Source organism: Chrysemys picta, chromosome 23 (assembly GCF_011386835.1).
Source record: "Chrysemys picta bellii isolate R12L10 chromosome 23, ASM1138683v2, whole genome shotgun sequence".
NCBI classification, from domain to species: Eukaryota; Metazoa; Chordata; order Testudines; family Emydidae; genus Chrysemys; species Chrysemys picta.
This window is the reverse complement of record NC_088813.1, coordinates 10,271,845-10,291,623: the sequence shown is the minus strand read 5'-3', so window position 1 is coordinate 10,291,623 and position 19,779 is coordinate 10,271,845. Positions and strand designations below refer to the sequence as shown.

General features: G+C 43.5%; 1 protein-coding gene across 2 annotated transcripts in view; it reads left to right on the top strand.

Moving 5' to 3' along the window:
* ARID1A (AT-rich interaction domain 1A) overlaps window positions 1-19,779 on the top strand; it is a 105,389-nt gene that overhangs the window by 65,905 nt on the left and 19,705 nt on the right. For both annotated transcript variants that reach the window (XM_065576976.1, XM_005302022.5), the window contains exons 5-10: window positions 13,132-13,372; window positions 14,089-14,178; window positions 14,914-15,081; window positions 15,749-16,061; window positions 17,844-17,989; window positions 18,078-18,187. In XM_065576976.1, coding sequence (XP_065433048.1) covers window positions 13,132-13,372; window positions 14,089-14,178; window positions 14,914-15,081; window positions 15,749-16,061; window positions 17,844-17,989; window positions 18,078-18,187 — 1,068 coding nt within the window. The remainder of the gene's footprint in view (window positions 1-13,131; window positions 13,373-14,088; window positions 14,179-14,913; window positions 15,082-15,748; window positions 16,062-17,843; window positions 17,990-18,077; window positions 18,188-19,779) is intronic.

The window sequence follows — 19,779 nt, the reverse complement described above, 5'->3', positions numbered from 1 at the left end:
TACAGTTTTTTGAATTCCTGAGTTTGCTGCATTTCTTTGCCCACCCAAACTCATGTGTGGTTGGCATGGTGGTGTAATCACATGCGGAGATGACTAAATGCTTCTGGAGTCTGAATTGAACACATCACAGATGAAGAATGCCTTGCAGATGATGAGGAAGCAGGGCTGGGAACTCGTATCCTTAGGGATAGAACGAAGGGGTTAGCTTTCTATATATGGGCAGAGTCTTGACCTCCGATGAGACACTGCATCTTTTGTAGATAGAGTATGAGGTGCATTTGAAAACAAACAAACCTAAAACACAAGGTTGTGGTCAATCATTTGAGAGTTGTACCACGCTTTTACATTTTCCTTCCCAAGGCCATAAGTTGGACCAAGATTCTTGACTAAAGTGGTCTAGATATGTCTCTCTCCAGAACATGAAAGTGTTGCTGGGAGCATCTTCTAGCAGAAAGATTGCTTGAATAGTCAATGTTGCCACTAACCACATCCAGGAGTTACCTGTGCTCTTTCCACAGCCTCTTCTGCTCTGACCTGTTTGGGGATCAAAAAGTTTTTGGCTTGGGACTTGAGTCCGGGTCCCTTCTTTTGTGCTGCCATCCATTTGTTGGGCCAGCCTTTATGATGAAACAGTTAAATAACAAATAATAATCAGAATATAAATCTAATTACCTTGGCAAGCCAGGAAAAGCCAAAATAGGAGCATTTTCCACCACTGCTTTGAACATTTCCTGTCTTACATTAATGCTAATTAAATGCTAGAGTGCTTTGTAGAAACTGAGAGAGGGGTCCTCAAAGGGTTAAATGTAAGCTAATTTTGCTGTTGTGTTTCCCAAGAACTTGCAGAAGAGATCAGCACCCAGCATTCCCCGAGGAGGGAGAGAATGCTGGCCTCCTAGATGGTGGGTTTTTCCTTCAGCGACATCTTGTTCCGTGAATGAATCACGTTATTCCTTCCTCTTACTTTCTGCTGCCACTGAAGCTTTGAATTTCTCTTTTTGAGAGGAGGGAGAACATGGGGTTTGCTAGTCTTCTCAGTGTTTGGGTGTGTGTGTGTGTGTTTAATTTTATTGGGGGGGGTAGAGAAGAAGGGGGAGTGTAGAACAGAAGCAGTAGGTGTGATTTTGAAGCTCTTGCTGAGCAGATCTGTGGGAGTGGAGTATCGACCTCTGAAAAATCAATGGCTGCTGCAGTAGCAGTGCTGGGTGTTTTGCAAGGTCTCCTGTTGTAGGAATGTAGTAAAGCCAGCAGCACTTTTCTCTCTCCCTCCCCCTTGATTCTGTACCCAGTCTCCACCAAAGCAGCCAGACCCACCTAGATTTGCTGAGGTGGATTAGAACGGCAGCTTATTTTTGCAATTGAGTAAAATTTCTCGTGTGACACTGAGCCCCTCCTCCTGGCAGCCTCCTTTCCAAACGCTCCTTCCCTGCACTGCAGCTAGAGCCAGCAGCTTCTACCAGTTTGTCTGAAGCCTTCCTGGAAGAGTGAGCTTTTCAGCTTGCTTTTTAGAGAAGGAAACTGTACAAAGATCTCTCTGCCATATTCTAGTCCCTGTCCTGGAACTGTCACTTGACAGCGCTGATACTCTGGAGAAGCTCAAACCTCCTCATGGAGGAAGGGAAGGAAAAATGGCTTGTCCATAGAACAAAAAAGGAGACTGAATACTGAGGAGTGTTTAGTTTAGTTTAGTTACCCTTTTAGCATTTAGTTTTTGTTCCCTTTTGGGCCGGGCAATCACTGGCGCAATTTTAAAGACTGGTTGGATGGAGTAACTCCCACATGGTGGGACTCGGAGTATTTTATGCATCCTTTAGTTTGCAACCACGATCCTATCACTTTCTTCCCAAAAAATGCTGTGTGCCCTCCAGGGAGGAATCTGAAAACTGTCTAGTTTGTAGGTGCTCTCTCGTGGTGCTCGTTCAAATCAATAGCTCTCACTCCTAGTTGAGCTCACAGTGACACATTAGGGAGAGTGGAAACCTGATTGACAGTTATATTTAAATCTCTTCTGGTTGCCGATGGTTAAAGCTTTTGAAAAGGGATGCAGGAAAAATGGGGAGGCTATGAACCAGGTGCACTGATATCTGCTCATGGCGCACTGCGTAGAACCGGGCTACGGTGGTGCTGATTTCTTCCTCCTGGTATGAGAAACGGGGAAAGCCTGGAAAGTCACCTTCCTCCCCAAAGTTGTTACAGTTCCGGAAAAGTGAAGTGGGTTTTTTTTTTCTAGTTTAATGAATGGAAAAAACACAGAAATAAAGTCATCTTCTCTCCACTTTGGGAGCATAACTAATGTAATGGAAGAAAGCAGTTTGGGGCCGAGAGGACACAACCCTGTATTGAAGTGTGCAGCTGCACTTCAGTTATTTTGGGGTATAAATTTTGTTAGAAATTTCTGTTTAAAGGTGGCTGGAGAATATTGATAAGCACTCTTTCCTAGCATGTGTAAATAACCCTTGTCTAGTCCCACTTCCCAGAGCTGTTAGCTAAATATAAATTTCACTTCTTTAAGATTCCTCCCTCTGCCCCCACCCAAGAAGGATGGTTGTGGGATGGACAGTAACCATCTTTGTAAGCAGGAGTTCTGAGTTTAGTCTTGGGGTACGTCTACACTGCAATAAACATTACACAGCATTGAGTTTCTGAGCCCAGGCTAATTGACATGGGCTCGTGGGGCTAAAAATGGCAGCGTAGACGTTTTGGGCAGGAGCCTAGGCTCTGAAGCCGGGCGAGGGGGGTGGGTCTCAGAGCCCAGGCTCCAGCCTGAGACCAAACATCTGCACTGCAATTTTTTTAACCCTGCGAGCCCAAGTCACCTGACCTGGGCCAGCTGCGGCTGTGCCGCTGGCTTTTTATTGCAGTGTCAATGTACCCTGGGCCTCCAAAAGCATTCTAGACTTAGAGATAAGCCTATGAATAAGAGATTCTGCACCCCCTTTCCCCTCCACCATGTGTGCCCCAGGAATGATGAGCATCTAGAAGGTGCTTCTGGTGCCATGAAGAATGGTCCATTATCCTCCACACAATAGCCTGTTGTGGGAGACTGGAGGTAGTTCAGTGGCCTGGTCCACTCTGTGGCAAGTTTGTATGCTTTTCGGTTAGAATTGGGGTTGCTGGAAATCTGTGTTTTGTGGTTTTTGGTATTTGAATCATTTCTTTTTCTTTTTTTTTTCCACTCCCTCTCACAACACTTTCAGGTCTGCGTAGTGCTTTCCTGTGCAGCCCATGTCCTAGGACTGGCCTGCTTTTTTAGAACAAAAATGTCACGAGTCTGTTTGCAGTGAACTGAGTGCTTGAGACAGTTGTGTTAATAGTACAGTTAGAGCTTTAATACCCAGAGTCTGGGCAGAGGCAGTACAGGTCTATGCACGCCCATGACAGTTTGCCTGAACCCTAACCTGACACTACTGTCTTTCACTCCCAAAGAGTAGTTAAGGCTCATGGCCTCTCCAGTTCTCTTGTCTAGTCTTCTCAGCCTGCAAAGAGCAACGTTTTATTTGGTGGACATGTGTCCCCTAGAAAGTGGACTGAGACCTACCAGTTCCTTTTACCTAGTCTAATAAACCGCAGTTCTGGTCACTGTTGTTTGCTCTGGGGGAGAGACGAGAATCTTTAGCTATCTATTTAGGGTGGTTTACAGTCCTTTTATGCTATTCTGGCAGAGCAAATGTACCTCGGTGGGAGCTGAGTATCTGGCCTGCAGTGCTTAAATGAGAGCATTTAAGTGATTGCAGCTACTGTAGAAAGAGAAGTTCACACAACGCTAAGATGAACAGGGAACGTTCCTCTCTCTAACTGGATTTTGTCTGGCTACAGATGCAGTAATTCAGCCAGTGCATTTGCTGTGAATGAAAAATCCAAAAGATGAGACAATTCTCTCCACTATAATTTGCCAATAAACACTTGGATTTAATTGATACATAACTTGTAAAAAAGTTTAATAGAACTCTAACTTGTATATAAAGTATCCAGGTAAGGAAATCAAAATTAAAACTTGTACCCCATCCTTAATTCTGCCCCTCAACTCCAACCTATCTTCCAAGTAGTTAGACCCACCCCCAAAAGTGGACTGTTTTTGTAAATGAATTACAATAGTAAGTTACGGTGTGGTGTTGCGTGATGAGATACCCAGCACTTAGGTACATGGGGACATCAGGTCTGCTTTGCAGGGTATCCCATATATGGGGTTCACCCTTGAATGTAGTGTTAATGGGGGTACAGTGAGGCCTCCAGACCTTAGTGGGGTGTTAAATGGGGTGGCATGTGAAGTGTAAAATGGAAGATACAGCAGTCTCTGCACTAGAGAGGAAGGAACGGGTCTAAAGCCCGTAAGTAGTGAGAAGATCATAGTTTGCTGGGCAGCTCTGTAGCTTTCTGTGGTATAGTGGACCAGAGGAGGTTGGGTCTGTGAAGCATATTTGAACATGAAATAGGTTAAGTAGTTGTGGGTATATGAGAACAGGAGACTATGGTATTGAAGATGATTGTAGTTCTTGAGTGCTTGGAAAGGAAGTTGCAGAAAAATGAAGAAAACATAAAGCAGGTGTTTCAATTGATGAGAAGCGGTAAGGATGCTTGTCCAGTTTCAGAAAAGCCAGAGAATAAGAACGTGTTCTAATAATTCCCTCATTAGTCCTTTCTCAGACTTTAGAAGCCCCTTTTGGTTTGCCTGTGGAGTTTACTGGTGTCTGTGTGGAAGCAGTAAGCTCTACCATGTTTCTCCAGTTTGTAATTTTCTTGAACCCTAGTTATTGACTTAATGGTGCCAACAAGGATTATGGGCACCGCACAGACCTTAGAAGGTGAAGTGTCTGTAGTGCTCAACGTAGAGGACATCAAACAGTCTGTAAGTACCATGTACTGCTGTGTGGAACCCTTTTTCTCCAAGTCTGGGACTATAAACCTTGTGGCTCTGCAGGCATTGCCTGCAGACCTTAAACGCTCTGTGCACAACATTGTATAGCTTATATAATAGAACCAAAAAAAAGTTGAGGACCAAGTGGAATTTCTACAACAGGCTTTGTTTTTGAGCTGACCATACAAAAGAAGACTTTTGGAAGCGTGTGTATTTGGGGTGGTTTTTGTGTATGGTTTTGTTTTGTATTTAAGTCCTGTATCTTAAATACTTTTTCATTAATGTAAAACTTGCCCCAAAATACTCTCTTCTGGCTAGAGAACAAACAAGGGGAAAAGCCAAACGAAATTTTCCCCTCTAAAAAATTAGATGGAGAGTCAAAAATCAAGCTTTATTTATAATTGCGTAAAAAGCTTTACAACTTTCACTATTGGTTGGGTTTTGTAACACAATCTTCAAGTCTAAAGCATATCTAGAATAAACTGGGGGAAAGCTGTAGAGGCTCCACCATGGATGAATGGGTCAGAGTGACTTTGTCAACTTTTGCACCTTTGGGAATCGGGGACAGGCTTGGGTCTGTCCATCTCCCGTTATAAGTCTGAGCAGCGACTGGTGCTCTAACTAAAGCTTGTGATGCAAGAGTCCATAGTAGCTAGAGCTTGGTGCCTCCTGGCTACGCCCCTTCCCTTTTTCAATCAACTTTTTCTATGCCCTTACCCTGGGGACTGTGGGAGGCGGTATCCGACAGATGTAATTCCCACGTGGTGCGATTTGTTGACTTTGGTCTGTCCCTTTACTTTGGACCTTTTATACTGCTCTGACAGACTGTAGCCCAGACTCTGGAGAATTACTATCCTAATCTTAAGTATTTCTTGTTGATCCATCCTGATGTTTGCTTAACAAATGAGCTAGTGTCTGATAGTGAGAGATGGTGATTCCCTTTTCATATAAAACAAAAACCTTTATTTGGGCACAAACTAAGCAGCTCCCTCTTATTGGTCATGCTAGGACTTGCAGCTCCCACCCTGAGAAAGACCAGTCCCCCTGCTCCTCTGTGTTGAGTTGTGTGATTTCAGGCATGGTTTTGTTGTGGTGTGAAAAGGTTTTAACTGCTGAATCCCTGTTTGTCAGCAGTGCTGACAAACCCACGCTGGCATGAGCTAGGATTGGGCAACCAATTGCAGCTGGAACAGTTATCATTTCAGAGTCCCTGTGGGCTTCCGCTATCAGGTCACATCCCAAAATAACACTGGGCAGTATTTCAAGTGAAGAAACGAAGGCTTTGGGGCTGCAGCCAGCCTGGAGTGTGAGATTCTGTGTGAAATAGTTGGAATCCCTCCAGCGTTTTTGATCTGCATGGCAGATGAGCAATAAAATGCATAAAAAACACATTGGAAACACGTGAGGAAATTCTCCAGACCCTGACGTTTCCTTCAAGTTGGCAGAGCTACTGCTGTTGATCCTCACCTCCTGTCTCAGTGTGACTGGCTGTGCTCAGAGGAGAGAAGAGGGAGAGCCCTCTTAGCGGTACTGTTACGGAGTTTGAAGTCTGTCTGTGAAAGCCTTGCAGAGGGCAAGTAAAGTTTTGTCCCTGATCCGAAGCCCAGTGAAGTCAATGGTTCTCTGTTACCTGCAGTGAGTTTTGGATCAGGGTCTTTGTGCTAAAACCTGTCCCAGAAGCGGACTGTGGAGGGGAAGCTTTATTGCCTTTTTCTTTGTGGTGCATGTCAGTAAATTACATAGTAAAGTTTTCTGGGTGTTTGGGCCTGATGAAAAGATACTCTAGTTATTTGAATGATAGCCTGTCTGAGAAACTAATCTGCTCAGATGGAAACTGGAGGAGTCTTTGCCATAGTTAAAACTTATGGTGCCAGTTTTACCATTTCATTCCTTCTCCCTGCAGAAGTCAAATTCCTGTGAAATTTTATAAATACCACATGATAGCTTTGAAATCCTAACCTTAAAAAAAGACAGTATATCTGATGGAGTTTCTCTCCATTGAGAGATGGCTGCATTGTTGGAGTTTATAAACTTCAATGGCTAAATCATTCAGACTAAGGGAGGTTAGATGCAGTTGGCACAGTATTTTCATTAGAATGCTATTGTCCTGTTTCATATAATGTGGCGTTTTAACATATAAGCTTTACACACCAATTAAATAGTCTGTCAGAAAATTACAGTGGGCTTACAAGTCAGTGTTCCTTAATTGCTTTAAATTATGCACATGATAGAGGTCTATAAAATCATGACTGGTGTGGAGAAAGTAAATAAGGAAGTGTTCACTCCTTCTCATAACACAAGAACTAGGGGTCTCCAAATGAAATTAATAGGCAGCAGGTTTAAAACAAACAAAAGGAAGTGTGTTCTTCGCACAAGACACTGTGGAACTCCTTGCCAGAGGATGTTGTGAAGGCCAAGGCTATAACAGGGTTCAAAAAATAACTAGATACGGTCCATCAATGGCTATTAGCCAGGCTGGGCAGGGATGGTGTCCCTAGCCTCTGTTTGCCAGAAGCTGAGAATGGGCAACAGGGGATGGATCACTTGATGTTTACCTGTTCTGTTCATTCCCTCTGGGGCACTTGGCATTGGCCACTGTCTGAAGACAGGATACTGGGCTAGATGGACCTTTGGTCTGACCCAGTAGGGCCGTTCTTATGTAAGGACACGGCTGCTTCTGCTGACTTGTGTAAGATGAAGGTCCAGGACCTGATTTTTCTATGTTAGGCCCTTTTATGCCACCCTTACAGTGTAAAGGGGCCTTAAATTGGATGTAACATAGGGAAGCACATTTAAGTCAGTAAATTCCCACAATAAGCTAAATGTATGTAAACCAGTTTAAATGTATCCACATAGGAAGTCTACATCATTTAACTAAATCCATTTTTAAAAATGACATGCAGCAGGTTAGCCAAGCCTTTGTATGTAGACAAGTCTAGGACATAGACTTTAAATATTTAACCTTTTAAATTAACTAAAGTTGAGGTTCAAACAGCTTTAATGTTTCCTCCTCTCAGTATCTCAATGCTTCACTCCCTCACACAGTGTGCTTATCTATATATTTCCAGTATAAGCCACATGCCCAACTGTTGTAGCCTTTACTCTGCCCACTGATAATGTACAAACATCAGTCTTGTCACATAGCAACCACCGATCTCCTCAAACTCTTTCTGGAAGAAGCCAGATATAGCACCTTGCCTTTTACCTGCCAAAGATCAGAGGTGTGTCCCTGCCACACTCCTGTTGTTGTCAAGAGTGTTCACATTTCTGCCTCAGTGTACAGTCCCCAAACACCCATCATTTACAATCATTCCCTGTATTCATTCTCTCTCTCTCTCTCTCTCATTTAGAGATGTACTTTTCCAGTGGAAGTCTGAGTAGATATCTAGTATGCCCTGGCCTCTACTGTACAGATAACATCTGCAGAGTACTGTACTTCATTCTTTAAAACAACGCTGACAAAGTTTGAGTGGGGTTTTTCCGTTGCCTGTGGCGATCTGGACTCTCAATTCCCCTTTAATTGTTATGGGAATCAAGCATCCAGATCCCGCCCAACAACTTGGGCAATTTCAGCCTAAAAGTATTTTAAAGTACTTAAGAGAAATGCAAGCCTTCATCATGTGGACTCACCCCCGTTGTAGTGGTGTGTTAGATCCGAGTTAAGGATGTTCACGTACTTAACTCTGGATTTCCTTGCTTTCAAGCATGCAGCTTGTTATAACTACATTCAAATAAGTCTTTTAGCAGAACTAATTGATGCACCTCTGCAGTCTCGTTAACAATGTCTTCCATTTTTTGGTCTGGAAATAAAGGACCAAAATCAGATAATATGTTATGTGATGTATTGGGTTTTTCCCTCAAAGTATCTATAAATAAGGCCGCATTCTTTTCCTGGCTGTTCCACAGTTTTCCAGTATAATGTTATTTAAGTCACTTAAATGGCGGGGGGAGGCGGTCGAAAAGAGAGCTTGCCCCTTTTGTATTTGTGATTGTATTTTAATTTTGATTCTTTATCGAACTTCCACGTATGTTTCACATTAGGAATTCAGATCTTATCTTAATGTCTTTCCTGGAAGACTATGACAACTGTGGAGAAACTAGTAAGATTGTAACATTACAACACTAAGGAAGTGAAACCCCAAGCCATGCAGTAGAAAAGGGATTTTTAGACACTTAATTTGTTTCTTAAATTTACCTGTTTAATCAAAACACCTCACAAGCATTTGGGAGAAAAGATTTTTGTTACAGATTCAACATCGTTGTTTCTCCAGTTTAGGAAACATCCATCAAAGCCAGAAAAGGCAAGATTAGATATTGTTGATTTTTCTAAGATTACAAAAAGGCAGACATCTTTTGGTTAAAGCAAGCCTTTCAGGCCATTATATCTTGTGTGTGTATGTGGCTTTATTTTTTTGTTGCAATCTTTTTTTTCTTTTGCATATCCCCTTTATACCTGTTCTATAAAACTGAAATTAACTCCTTTTTGTTATGGGGGGTGTTGTGAAGCAATATTTATAAAATGCTTTGCAGTTCTTAGATGAAAGGTGCTAGACAAATCCAGAGTATTAACAGATTAAGACCTAACTGGCTCTTTGGCATACTGAATTTGGGGTTAATACTGAAACTGCAGTTGTAACAGTCCCACTTAATGACATGGGGTTGTGATACATGTCTGTAATGTCACCCCAAACACAAATCGGTTAGGATAATGTGAGCAACTTGACCGAACTCATAGATTGAAGAAGAAATGTAATTCCTACCTAACGAGAAATTTGTCCTGAAGCACCAAAGTCAGATGAGAGAAGATTTTTCTTAGATTTGAGGTTAATACTCTTGAACGTGAGTGACTAAGAACCAATAATAATGGCTGTGTGCAAGGTACTGTCTTCAGGCCTTCTCTGGAGTTGTATTTTGTTTAGACTGGGAGCTTTGTGCCATCAACCATACTGAGACTGATCAGTAGAGAGACGGGAAAGTCATTGGATCTTGTAAACTATGTTTTTAGGATTTTTCTGAACAATCCGATCTTTGATTGAAATAAAAAGAAAAGCAGATATACTACTGAGGCTGCCTTGCAAGACATCATCTTAATACAAAGGAAGTGATGGTAAAAGGTTGAGAATAGTGGGCCCTAGGTCATGCTAACAAAGGATTGGATTGACATTTCCATCTTAAATGTGCCATTAAAACCAGTGGAAATTGCAGTGGTGCAAGAGCGGGCAGAATGGGACTCTGTTCCGATACCCCTACCACTTATACGCACCCATTTTAAACACAGAATGATTTCTCTGCCTATCCAGTCTCCAACCGTGACCTTCCCTAACCATCTTCTAGCATAGACAGGAATCTCTTCACTCTTGACTTGTGCCTTCAGGTTTCCCCTTCCCTGAACATTCAGTGAAGTGCTGTGTATTCAGCCTGAGGAAGGGGACATGCTGACAAGCAGGTGCTTTAGAGTGACAAGGCCTCTTGTTTGCTGCTGATAACTTTGCAGTACTTCGGGTCTGAGGCCCTGCCGGCATTGGGGTTGGTAAGGGTTATCTGAACTGTCGACAATGGTATAGCCCAGCCAGTGAGGATGGGACCAAACTGTCTAAGCCATGTTTAGCAATTGTGTCCTGACTTTTTTCTGAATTCTTATTTTAAAACGTGATTTGGCCCTATTCATACTGGTCAGGTAACTCGTGGTGTTCAAACAGATTTGCCCAAGCCGATTTTAATGCTTATTCAGGCAGCGCTTTCTGACAAAGTGCTGATCTGGCCAGAGATTCATGGACTGCAAGGCCTGAAGGGACCGCTGTATTCGAATCTGACCTCCTTCAAACATAACACAGGCCATAGAACTTCCCCTGAAATAATTGCTGTTTGAATCGGATCATGTCTGTTGTGGAAAAACATCCACAGGGGTCTGTTTAGTGATAAGCTAGGCCCCAGTGAACATGTCTCCCACTTGGTTACCTGATTGACCCCTCCACGTCTATCGCTGACAATTTCGGACAGGTATCAGAGTTGCCGTTTTTCAGTTTCCCAAATTGCTTTCCAACTTCTTGTCTCCTTCTGTCTAGGACTGCCGTGCTCGTTCCTCCTAGCTCCTGTGAGCTTCCCTTTGTCCCCGCCGTCCATTACTGTAGAATGTATCTTTACAACATCCCAGTGAAGTGTGGATGTAATTGTATCCACACTTCGCAAATGAGGGGAACTGAGAAAGAGACAGTGACCTACCCCAAGATCTCTCAGGATGTCTGTAGTAGAGCAAGGGGTTGAATCCAGACCTTATAAGTGCCAGTCCAGTGCTTTAACCACAAGTCCAATTACCTTGGTATTCTGTTGTCCCTAGTCACGGAAAGCCAGATTGTCCATGCTGCTGTACACCTGCTATTACACAAATACTATAAAGCTAGCTGTCCTCAAAGTAAAGATGTCTATGAAAAGATGCAAACATGTTTTTAGCACAATCTTTGTAAATCAGATTAGGATATTATGGTCACATGGCTCCTCCTAAAAGATGCAAAGTATAATGTGCATTAGTTTAGGCCAGAGGTAGGTACAGAGCAAAGCTAACTTGATGTCTGTCCTTGTTTCAAAGTAAATGTGAAATGTAGGCTAAATTGTGGCCCATTCCTAAATCATCAGCATCATCTTCTGCTCTTTCAGTGATGCCAGCTGCAAAGCGCTGTTCGTTTCCTTTTCCCACTTCTGTGCCTTTCTTCATGCTTCCTCTTCTGTATGAAATGTCCTCCTAAAACTGGTTTTCCAAGCCTCTCTCTTCATCCAAGTACATCCTAAGACTCTACTTCTGCATTTCCTACAAAAATATTTTAACTATCATTAAAAAAAGAAAAAGGAAAAAAAAGCAGCTACTTAAAATTATTCTCATGCTGGATGAGAAATAAGAACCAGATTGAGGAAAAACCTGCACCATTTTCGTTCATTAAACTGTTACGGTGCTGCACTTTATATTAACAAATTCAGGAAGCAACAGTTCCTACATAAAGAATAAAAAATCTGAAACCTTTAATTTTAAACCTAAGGTTTGTATTTTAGAAATAAGGAAAATAAGATTTCTGGTAGGGTCAGAATCCTTATTACACTCTTCCTTGGGTTTCTGCAAAGAGGGAGTTACTAATGGTGGACAGGTGGGTGGGGAATAAGTATGTGTGAGAGAGAGATGGGGAGCACATCACCGTATATTATCTTTGAGCTCTGGTCAAGTGAAAAAATCTCCTCCAGTCTTCCCAATATGATAGGTTGTGTGTGTGTGTGTGGTGGTGGTGGGTTTCTTTTTTTTTTCCTAAATCATAGAGCTTAATCCCTTAATGTCAGGGACTGTCTTCGCACGTGGGTTTTTGTAAGTACCAAGGTACTTGAATAATACCCATGTGTAGAAAATGCAAGGTTCCCCTACCCTACCCTACCCACCCGCACATGCAGTATCCAGACAATTTACCGATTGTTCATGGGCCGCAATTTTCCAGCAACTCTTGTGCCAATTTAGGGCATTGAAGCGAGTTCAGACAAGACTGCTGTCTCCTGGTTCAAGGTGGATGTGTGCAGTAGGGGAGAGCCTTCTCTGTTCTTGCCTTCAATAATGCCTGAAACTTAAAGAAATGGCTAATTTCCAGTTTCTGTGAAGAAAGGGAATTGGGAAATGTTTCATGGTTTTCTTTTAAATCTGTATTATAGTTTTTTTTATTTTTTTTTTCTCAAGTAAGAAGTTCCCCAGCCCATCTGAGGCCTCAGAGTGGACTGAGGTTAGGCAGGAGTTCTCAAACTCTTTGAAAGGGTGAGCCACTCTTCTGTCATGGACAACTTCCCTTCACCTAGTCATCACATAGACAACCTCTTCTCCCATTTGCAATCATATACAAGCCTTTGGCAGCTACGTCACTTGCTTATATAGGAACTTACTTTTATTTTTATCCTCTTTTAATGCAACTTAGCAGCTGAAACACGTTTGAGAATTGGCACCCATGTGACCAACTAGCTTTCTGGACCACCAGTCAGCACTCCACAGACCACAGCTGGGGAACTTCTGGATTTGAGGGAGGGAGGACAGAGTAAGATGCATTTGTCAGTTAACTAGGTTTGAGCTACAGCCTTCATAATTGACAATAACATGAGCTGGTTTGATTGATTTTCTATTTGTTTGTAGTTTGCCTAGGAGCAGAATGCAGTGAATTCTGTAACAGACACTTCTCTTTGCTGGTGGTGTGCAGGAGAACAGTTTCTCTGCCTCTTAATTTTTTTTGTCTGATCCACTTTTCTGTGCACTACAGGATCTGTCTGGTTCAATAGATGATCTACCCATGGGTACAGAAGGAGCCCTGAGTCCTGGAGTAAGCACGTCAGGGATTTCAAGCAGTCAAGGAGAACAGAGTAACCCAGCTCAGTCTCCTTTCTCTCCGCATACCTCGCCTCACCTCCCAGGAATCAGAGGACCCTCCCCTTCCCCTGTTGGCTCTCCTGCTAGTGTTGCTCAGTCGCGTTCTGGTCCACTCTCACCTGCTGCAGTACCAGGTAAAAGTATTCAGTGTATCTATGGATCTGCTGTTGTCTGCTCTGTGCAGCTGAAGAGCCTGGATTCAGTGAATTAAAATGGGCAGTTTTAAAGAGAGGTTTACCCAGAGCAGCCCCACTTTCTGGCACTGTGGGTCTCGTGATCATTTAATTGCCTTAAAAATAAGGAACAGAGGGTCCTATGGCACCTTTAAGACTAACAGAAGTATTGGGAGCATAAGCTTTCGTGGGTAAGAACCTCACTTCTTCAGATGCAAGGACTTGCATCTGAAGAAGTGAGGTTCTTACCCACGAAAGCTTATGCTCCCAATACTTCTGTTAGTCTTAAAGGTGCCACAGGACCCTCTGTTGCTTTTTACAGATTCAGACTAACACGGCTACCCCTCTGATGCTTAAAAATAAGGCTACAACTTGGAGGAAGAGATTTTTAAATGTATGAAATAAGGTATCTAGCGGAGTAGCTGCTGTCTGTTGGCTTGCAAACTAGTAACATAATGTTAATTGTTTTATATGGAAAAGACTCATTTAACTGTGTTTTCTCCTCCTCCCACACTTCCTTTGGTTGACTTAACCCCTTCCGCCACCTCCCCTTGGATTTTGTTGCTGCCCTATTGTTTAATACTATGAGCCTAAGTCTCTATCAGCCATTTCTAGGTATTCTGCATTTTCTTGTGTATGTGCTTCTTGTGGCTAATGCTTTTCTATCCATGGTGCAGGCAATCAGATGCCACCCCGACCACCTAGTGGCCATTCGGACAGTATCATGCATCCTTCCATGAATCAGTCAAGCATAGTCCAAGATCGAGGTAGGGGTATGAGCGTGTGTGTGGTGTTAAGGGTTCTAAGTTTTAACAGTAGGCTTCTAAATGTAAAGCAGGATATATAAATAATAATAACGATTGCCTGGACTGTGCAAGCTTTGAAACCTGCCTCTTCCACGTGAGGCAGAGATTGTGGGCTAAAATACCCTTTGTAAAGCTGGAGCAGCTCTTTCAACTCAATAAGGGTTCAGAGCACATTGCAATAAGGTTGCCCGTTGCTTGCCCTAGAGATTTTACTTCGATTAAGATGTTCCCTGCAGCTTTTAAAACAAATTTCTGTGAATGCTGCATTTTCAAGAACCATAACCTTAAACTTCAAAGTGTGGGATGTTTACAACAGTTGTGGCTTTGTGCTCCATAAAAAGGAACAGGTTCACTGGAAGATGGATACATGAGTAGGAACTTCTCTCTTGATGGCTGCAGGCATATGTAGTACAATGGTCCCCACTAAAAAAGCAACATTGGCTAGCTCCCTACAAGTGCCATGACCTGCTACAGTTTTTCCCGAGTTAGAGTAGGCAGTAGGTGTGGAATCTTTTGGCACATACGGTTGACTTTTTTTTTTTTTTTTTTTAAATGGCAATTGCTTAAAAAAAAAAAAATCTGTCTTGTGTCATCAGAATGTTTGTGTGTGCTCCTGGAGCCCAGGGATGTTTGTGTATGCAGTAGTACCAACAATTTGAATGAATAACGATCTCATTTGAATGTCTCATTGATCAGGTTACATGCAGAGAAATCCTCAGATGCCCCAGTACAGCTCCCCTCAGCCTGGCTCCGCCTTATCTCCACGTCAGTCTTCTGGAGGACAGATGCATGCTGGGATGGGAGCGTATCAGCAGAATTCACTGGGAAGCTATGGTCCCCAGGGGGGTCAGTATGGTCCTCAAGGTAAGGACATGAACCAATTGGATAGAATGGGAAACTGATAGAGCTCTACTAAGTAAACATGTGGGCAGGAAAAATGGCCCATATCCCCTGTAGTCTTTTTTGCCTTTGACAATTTGCATTTATTTAGCCTGGTTTAAAATGTGTGCATCATGCAGCAGCATCTGAAACCCTTTCCTGCCGTGAAAGGGAGCATGCTTTGTGTGTGTTGCTTGGGAACAAGGGTAAGACAGATGGCTTTAAGGATTAAAGTACTTCTGCTACAGAATTCCCCTCCTGGTTTGAAAAAACTTTAGATGATTGTGCCTCCAAACTGCTGCTAATTCAGTTAACTTCAGAGGGGGGAACTTGACAGGAGTTGTATGTCTTATGGCACTTTTAACTGTGACCTTGCCATCTTGTCCTGGGCCGTTTGGCTCATTGTGTTCTGTGATGTGCTCAGGGGAGGTTCATACCGCCTTTGAATTGATGTTGTTGCTTGATTGTGTTTTTAGACTTATTTTATGTGTATTATAACCAGGTAAATTACCTGAGTTGAGGTGCTAAAATTCACCCATGGCCCTGTGCTCTTCTATTAGTGATTTTAAAACAGCTGCAGATTTGAAGACTTCTAATGAGTCACAAATTAAGTAGTTGAATGTGCTCTTTCTCCCCCGTCTTCTCTCTGCAGGAGGTTATCCCAGACAGCCAAACTATAATGCTATGCCTAATGCCAACTACCCCAGCCCAGGAATGGGAAGTATAAACCCAATGGGAGCAGGGAGCCAGATGCATGGTCAGACTGGTGTGCAACCCTATACTGGGCTTCCCCCAGGAAGGATGAGCCATGCAGCCATAGGGAACAGGCCCTATGGACCCAACATGGCAAATATGCCTCCCCAGGTGGGGACAGGGATGTGCCCACCACCAGGTGGCATGAACCGGAAAGCACAAGAAGCAGCTGCTGCTGCCATGCATGCTGCCGCCAACTCCATCCAGAACAGGTAAGTAATGAGGCTGCCCTATGTCTCTTTTCTTGCTTTCAACCCTTTCATATAATATGTCCTAGGACTTCAGACTAGGAGGTGTTTTGAAACGAATCAAAGTTGGGGAAACCCCGAATAAAGGTTTCCTTAAAATGCCTGCAGAAGAGCAGGTCTTCAATCAATCTGGAGAAGTTAGGAGAGGAGAAGTGTATTTGAATCGCTATGCAATTAGCAATGTTACGTGGCTTCCTTATGTGTACAAAGGAAGTCTGTTGTTCTTTGAGATCCGTGCAGTTTTGGTTTCTGGAGCTGTTGCATAGGTGAGAACAAGATGCAGTGCACCTGGAAGAGCCAGTAAATCTAGCAGGCCATGATTCCAACTGTATTTGTCTGGTTTTTTTGAGTCGAGGAGTTTAGACTTAAGTTGTGTCCAGTGCAGTTCACCTTTTCCTGTTGGGGTCTTGATGAGCAGCAGACCTGAGGGGAGATATCTGGAATTCATTATTGGAGTCTGCAGGAAAGAGTAGGATGGCTGTAAAATCAGGTGGCGGTTGCATACAGAGGTCAACCAGCGTAGTCATGAGAGCAATGAATTCACACACAAGTTGAGTTGCCTCTGCAGAGTAGAAGTTTGCTGGTTTTTCTTGCGTATCAATGAGATCTGAACACACATTCCAGTCTCCCATTTCTGTTTATGACAAGGCCTATCACCTGATTGTACGGCTGTTGGATGAATAGTCCCCAACCACAGATGTAAAGATAGAGATGCCTCTTCTATTGGAATGTGAGTTTGAGTTGGTATTTAGGTGTGGTGCTTTTGGGTATACTGTATAGCAAAAAAGGAGAAAGAGAGCAGTGGTTACAGTAGACTGGAGCAGTGTACTTTCCGCTTAGACATCAGGAGCAGCAGCACTTACAGTGAGTGACATTCCAGATCTGAGAGTTCCATCTCCTTTGGCAGGTAACTTAACACCTGCAACAGAGTGCAACAGAGCAAGATTAGGGGTAAAACTTTCAAAAGCGTTGAAGTTCCATTTTCAAAATTGGTTGAGGTCTTTTGGAGCTTAAGTCCCATTCTCTTTCAGTGAGACCTAAGACTATGTCTACACTGCCGCAGTGCGGGCTCTGGGGATGTGTTGTGCTCTGAGTGCACAGAGATAATTATACCCATGGCTGACCCAGGTCAGCTGACTTGGGTTCACAGGACTCTGGTTCTGGGGCTGAAAAATTGTTCGTTTGGGCTTGAATTGGCGCCTGAGCTCTGGGACTCTGCGCGGGGGGAGGATCCTAGAGCTCGGGCTCCAGCCTGAGCCCAAACATATAGACAGTGATTTTTAGCCCCACCCGCCCAGCCCAGCAGCAGCCATGCCATGTGTCTTTTACTACTGTGTAGATGTACCCAAATTGCCCTGTGTGGACGCTCCTGGTGCCAACTAAAAGGAATTTACTTTGCGTTAACATAGTCCCATTTGAAAGAGGACTACTAGTTTTGTCCCAGCAGTGTCCACACGGAGCAGTTAGAGTGCAGCACTTCAGTGTACTCTGCAGTTCACACCCCTGTAGTGTCCATGTTGTGGCGTAGTGTAGACAAGCACTCTGGCTTCAAAGTCCCTTAGGTGCTCTTGTAGACTTCATCCTAGGTCAGTTTTGGTGGAAAAGTGTTCTCATGGAACCAATCACTTCCATTTCATGTTTCAACCACAGGAAAGCCTCTGTTAGCAAAGCCCGCTCTAGCAGAATACAAATCTTAATGCTTGATATTGAAAATGTACTTCTGCTCTCTCCCTGTCCTGTTTTCAGGCCTCCTGGCTATCCCAACATGAACCAAGGGGGGATGATAGGAACTGGAGCTCCTTATGGACAAGGAATTAACAGTATGGCTGGCATGATAAACCCCCAGGGTCCTCCATATCCTATGAGTGGGAATATGGCCAACAACTCGGCAGGTAAGCCAGTACTAACCCCAAGGAGGGCATTGGATTTCATGATACTGAATTGAAATGCAGTGTTTGAAGATTCTGTTTAATCTTCTAGGGATGGCAGCAAGTCCTGAGATGATGGGCCTTGGGGATGTAAAATTAACGCCTGCAACTAAAATGAACAATAAGGCAGATGGGACGCCAAAAACAGAATCCAAATCAAAGGTAAAGCATGTGTATTTCCTGTTACCTTCCCAGGTGATAGGAAATGTGAGAATATGACCTTCATGCACTCGTTTTAATTGATCGTGTGTTCAAAACCTCCATTTAATAATGTAACTCTGTTTACTGCCTGAGTATTTTCAGACTGTATTTAAATTTAAATGATCCCTGAAAGCTTGCTAGTACACCTTTCTCCGCCACCCTCCATCAGTAAACTTATCCTTGTAATCTGTTACGTGCTGCTTCTGCACCACTGGGTCAAATACGGCTAGTGAGGTGAATGTCCTTTTTGTGTGCAGTACGTTGGATCATAATTTAAACAATTACATCTGAGATTTTGGTGTAGAATGTTTTGGGAAAGGCTCTGATTGTGTGTGCAACATACTCTCCCTTTATTATTGTATATTAATATTATAGTAGTGCTTAAAGACACTAGTCGGAATCAGGGTCCCATTGCATGGGCATTGTACAAACACATAGATGACATGGTCTCTGCCCCAAGAAGATTACTTTATTTTACCCTTTCCCTCAAAATTATCTGTTGTACGGCTGCCGCTTTCTCCCCTTGGTTCTGTAGAGCAGTTACTTAAGAAATGAGAGAGAATCTGTTTTCTTGCAAATAGGGTTAGAGTTTTGCAGTGTAGATCCCCCTCCCCAAAGAGATGATCTAAACCAACATAGCCACGTCAGATAGCCTCCGATCTTGGAAACGCAGGAGGAGGAGGAGGAAAGTGTTGAGAAACAACATTTACAAAGGGCAGAACAACTTGTTCCTGCTGCAGTCTCCTAATTCTCTTCTTAGCGTCCTCTTCAGCTGATGACTTCAAGGCATTCTAGGGCCGCCTCAAGCGCATGGCAGAGACTTTAGATGTACCTCTGGAAATGGTGCAGGTTCCCAGACTGCTGGACATCTTGCACCCATCCATGCCTGGTAGGCTCTCCATGCCTATAAAGGAGCGACTGTTGGAACATGCGAAAAACCTGTGGCCCACACCAGCATCCGTTCTGGCTACATCCACACTTAGTCACTTCCAAGTGATTTTTGAATACCTTTGTTCCCATCCAGTACCAGGTTTGCTTGTAGTAGCTGCGGTCCAAGAGATATTGAAGCAATAGGGACCTCCCAAATCCACACCTAGGGAGAAAGGTCCAGTCTGAGTCTGTTCAGATGCAAAATTTTCATCTACCAGCCCCCACATGCTCCAAATGCTTCTGTCTAATACCGTTATTTCAGTTGGAACCGGCTGTCTGTTTTTGAATGTGCTACTTCCAGAAACACCGAGAGGAGCTAAAGAGCATGTCTGAAGGACAGCTGATAGCCCGCACATCCTTACAGGCTGCACTGGATGTGTCCTGTACAGCAGCACGTTCTGTGACTACGTTGATGGGTGTGAGATGATTATCCTGGCTCTAGCCTGGGGCGGTCCAAACAGCAACTGAGGATCCTCCCTTTAAGGGCAACAAGTGTTTTAGTTCAAAGACAGATTCCATTCCTTAAAGGACTCCAGGGTGACGCTACCCTCCCTGGGCCTCTGTGTTCCACCCACAAGAAGGAAGCAGTGAAACCACAGATTTCTTTCAGGCAGCATTCTTCT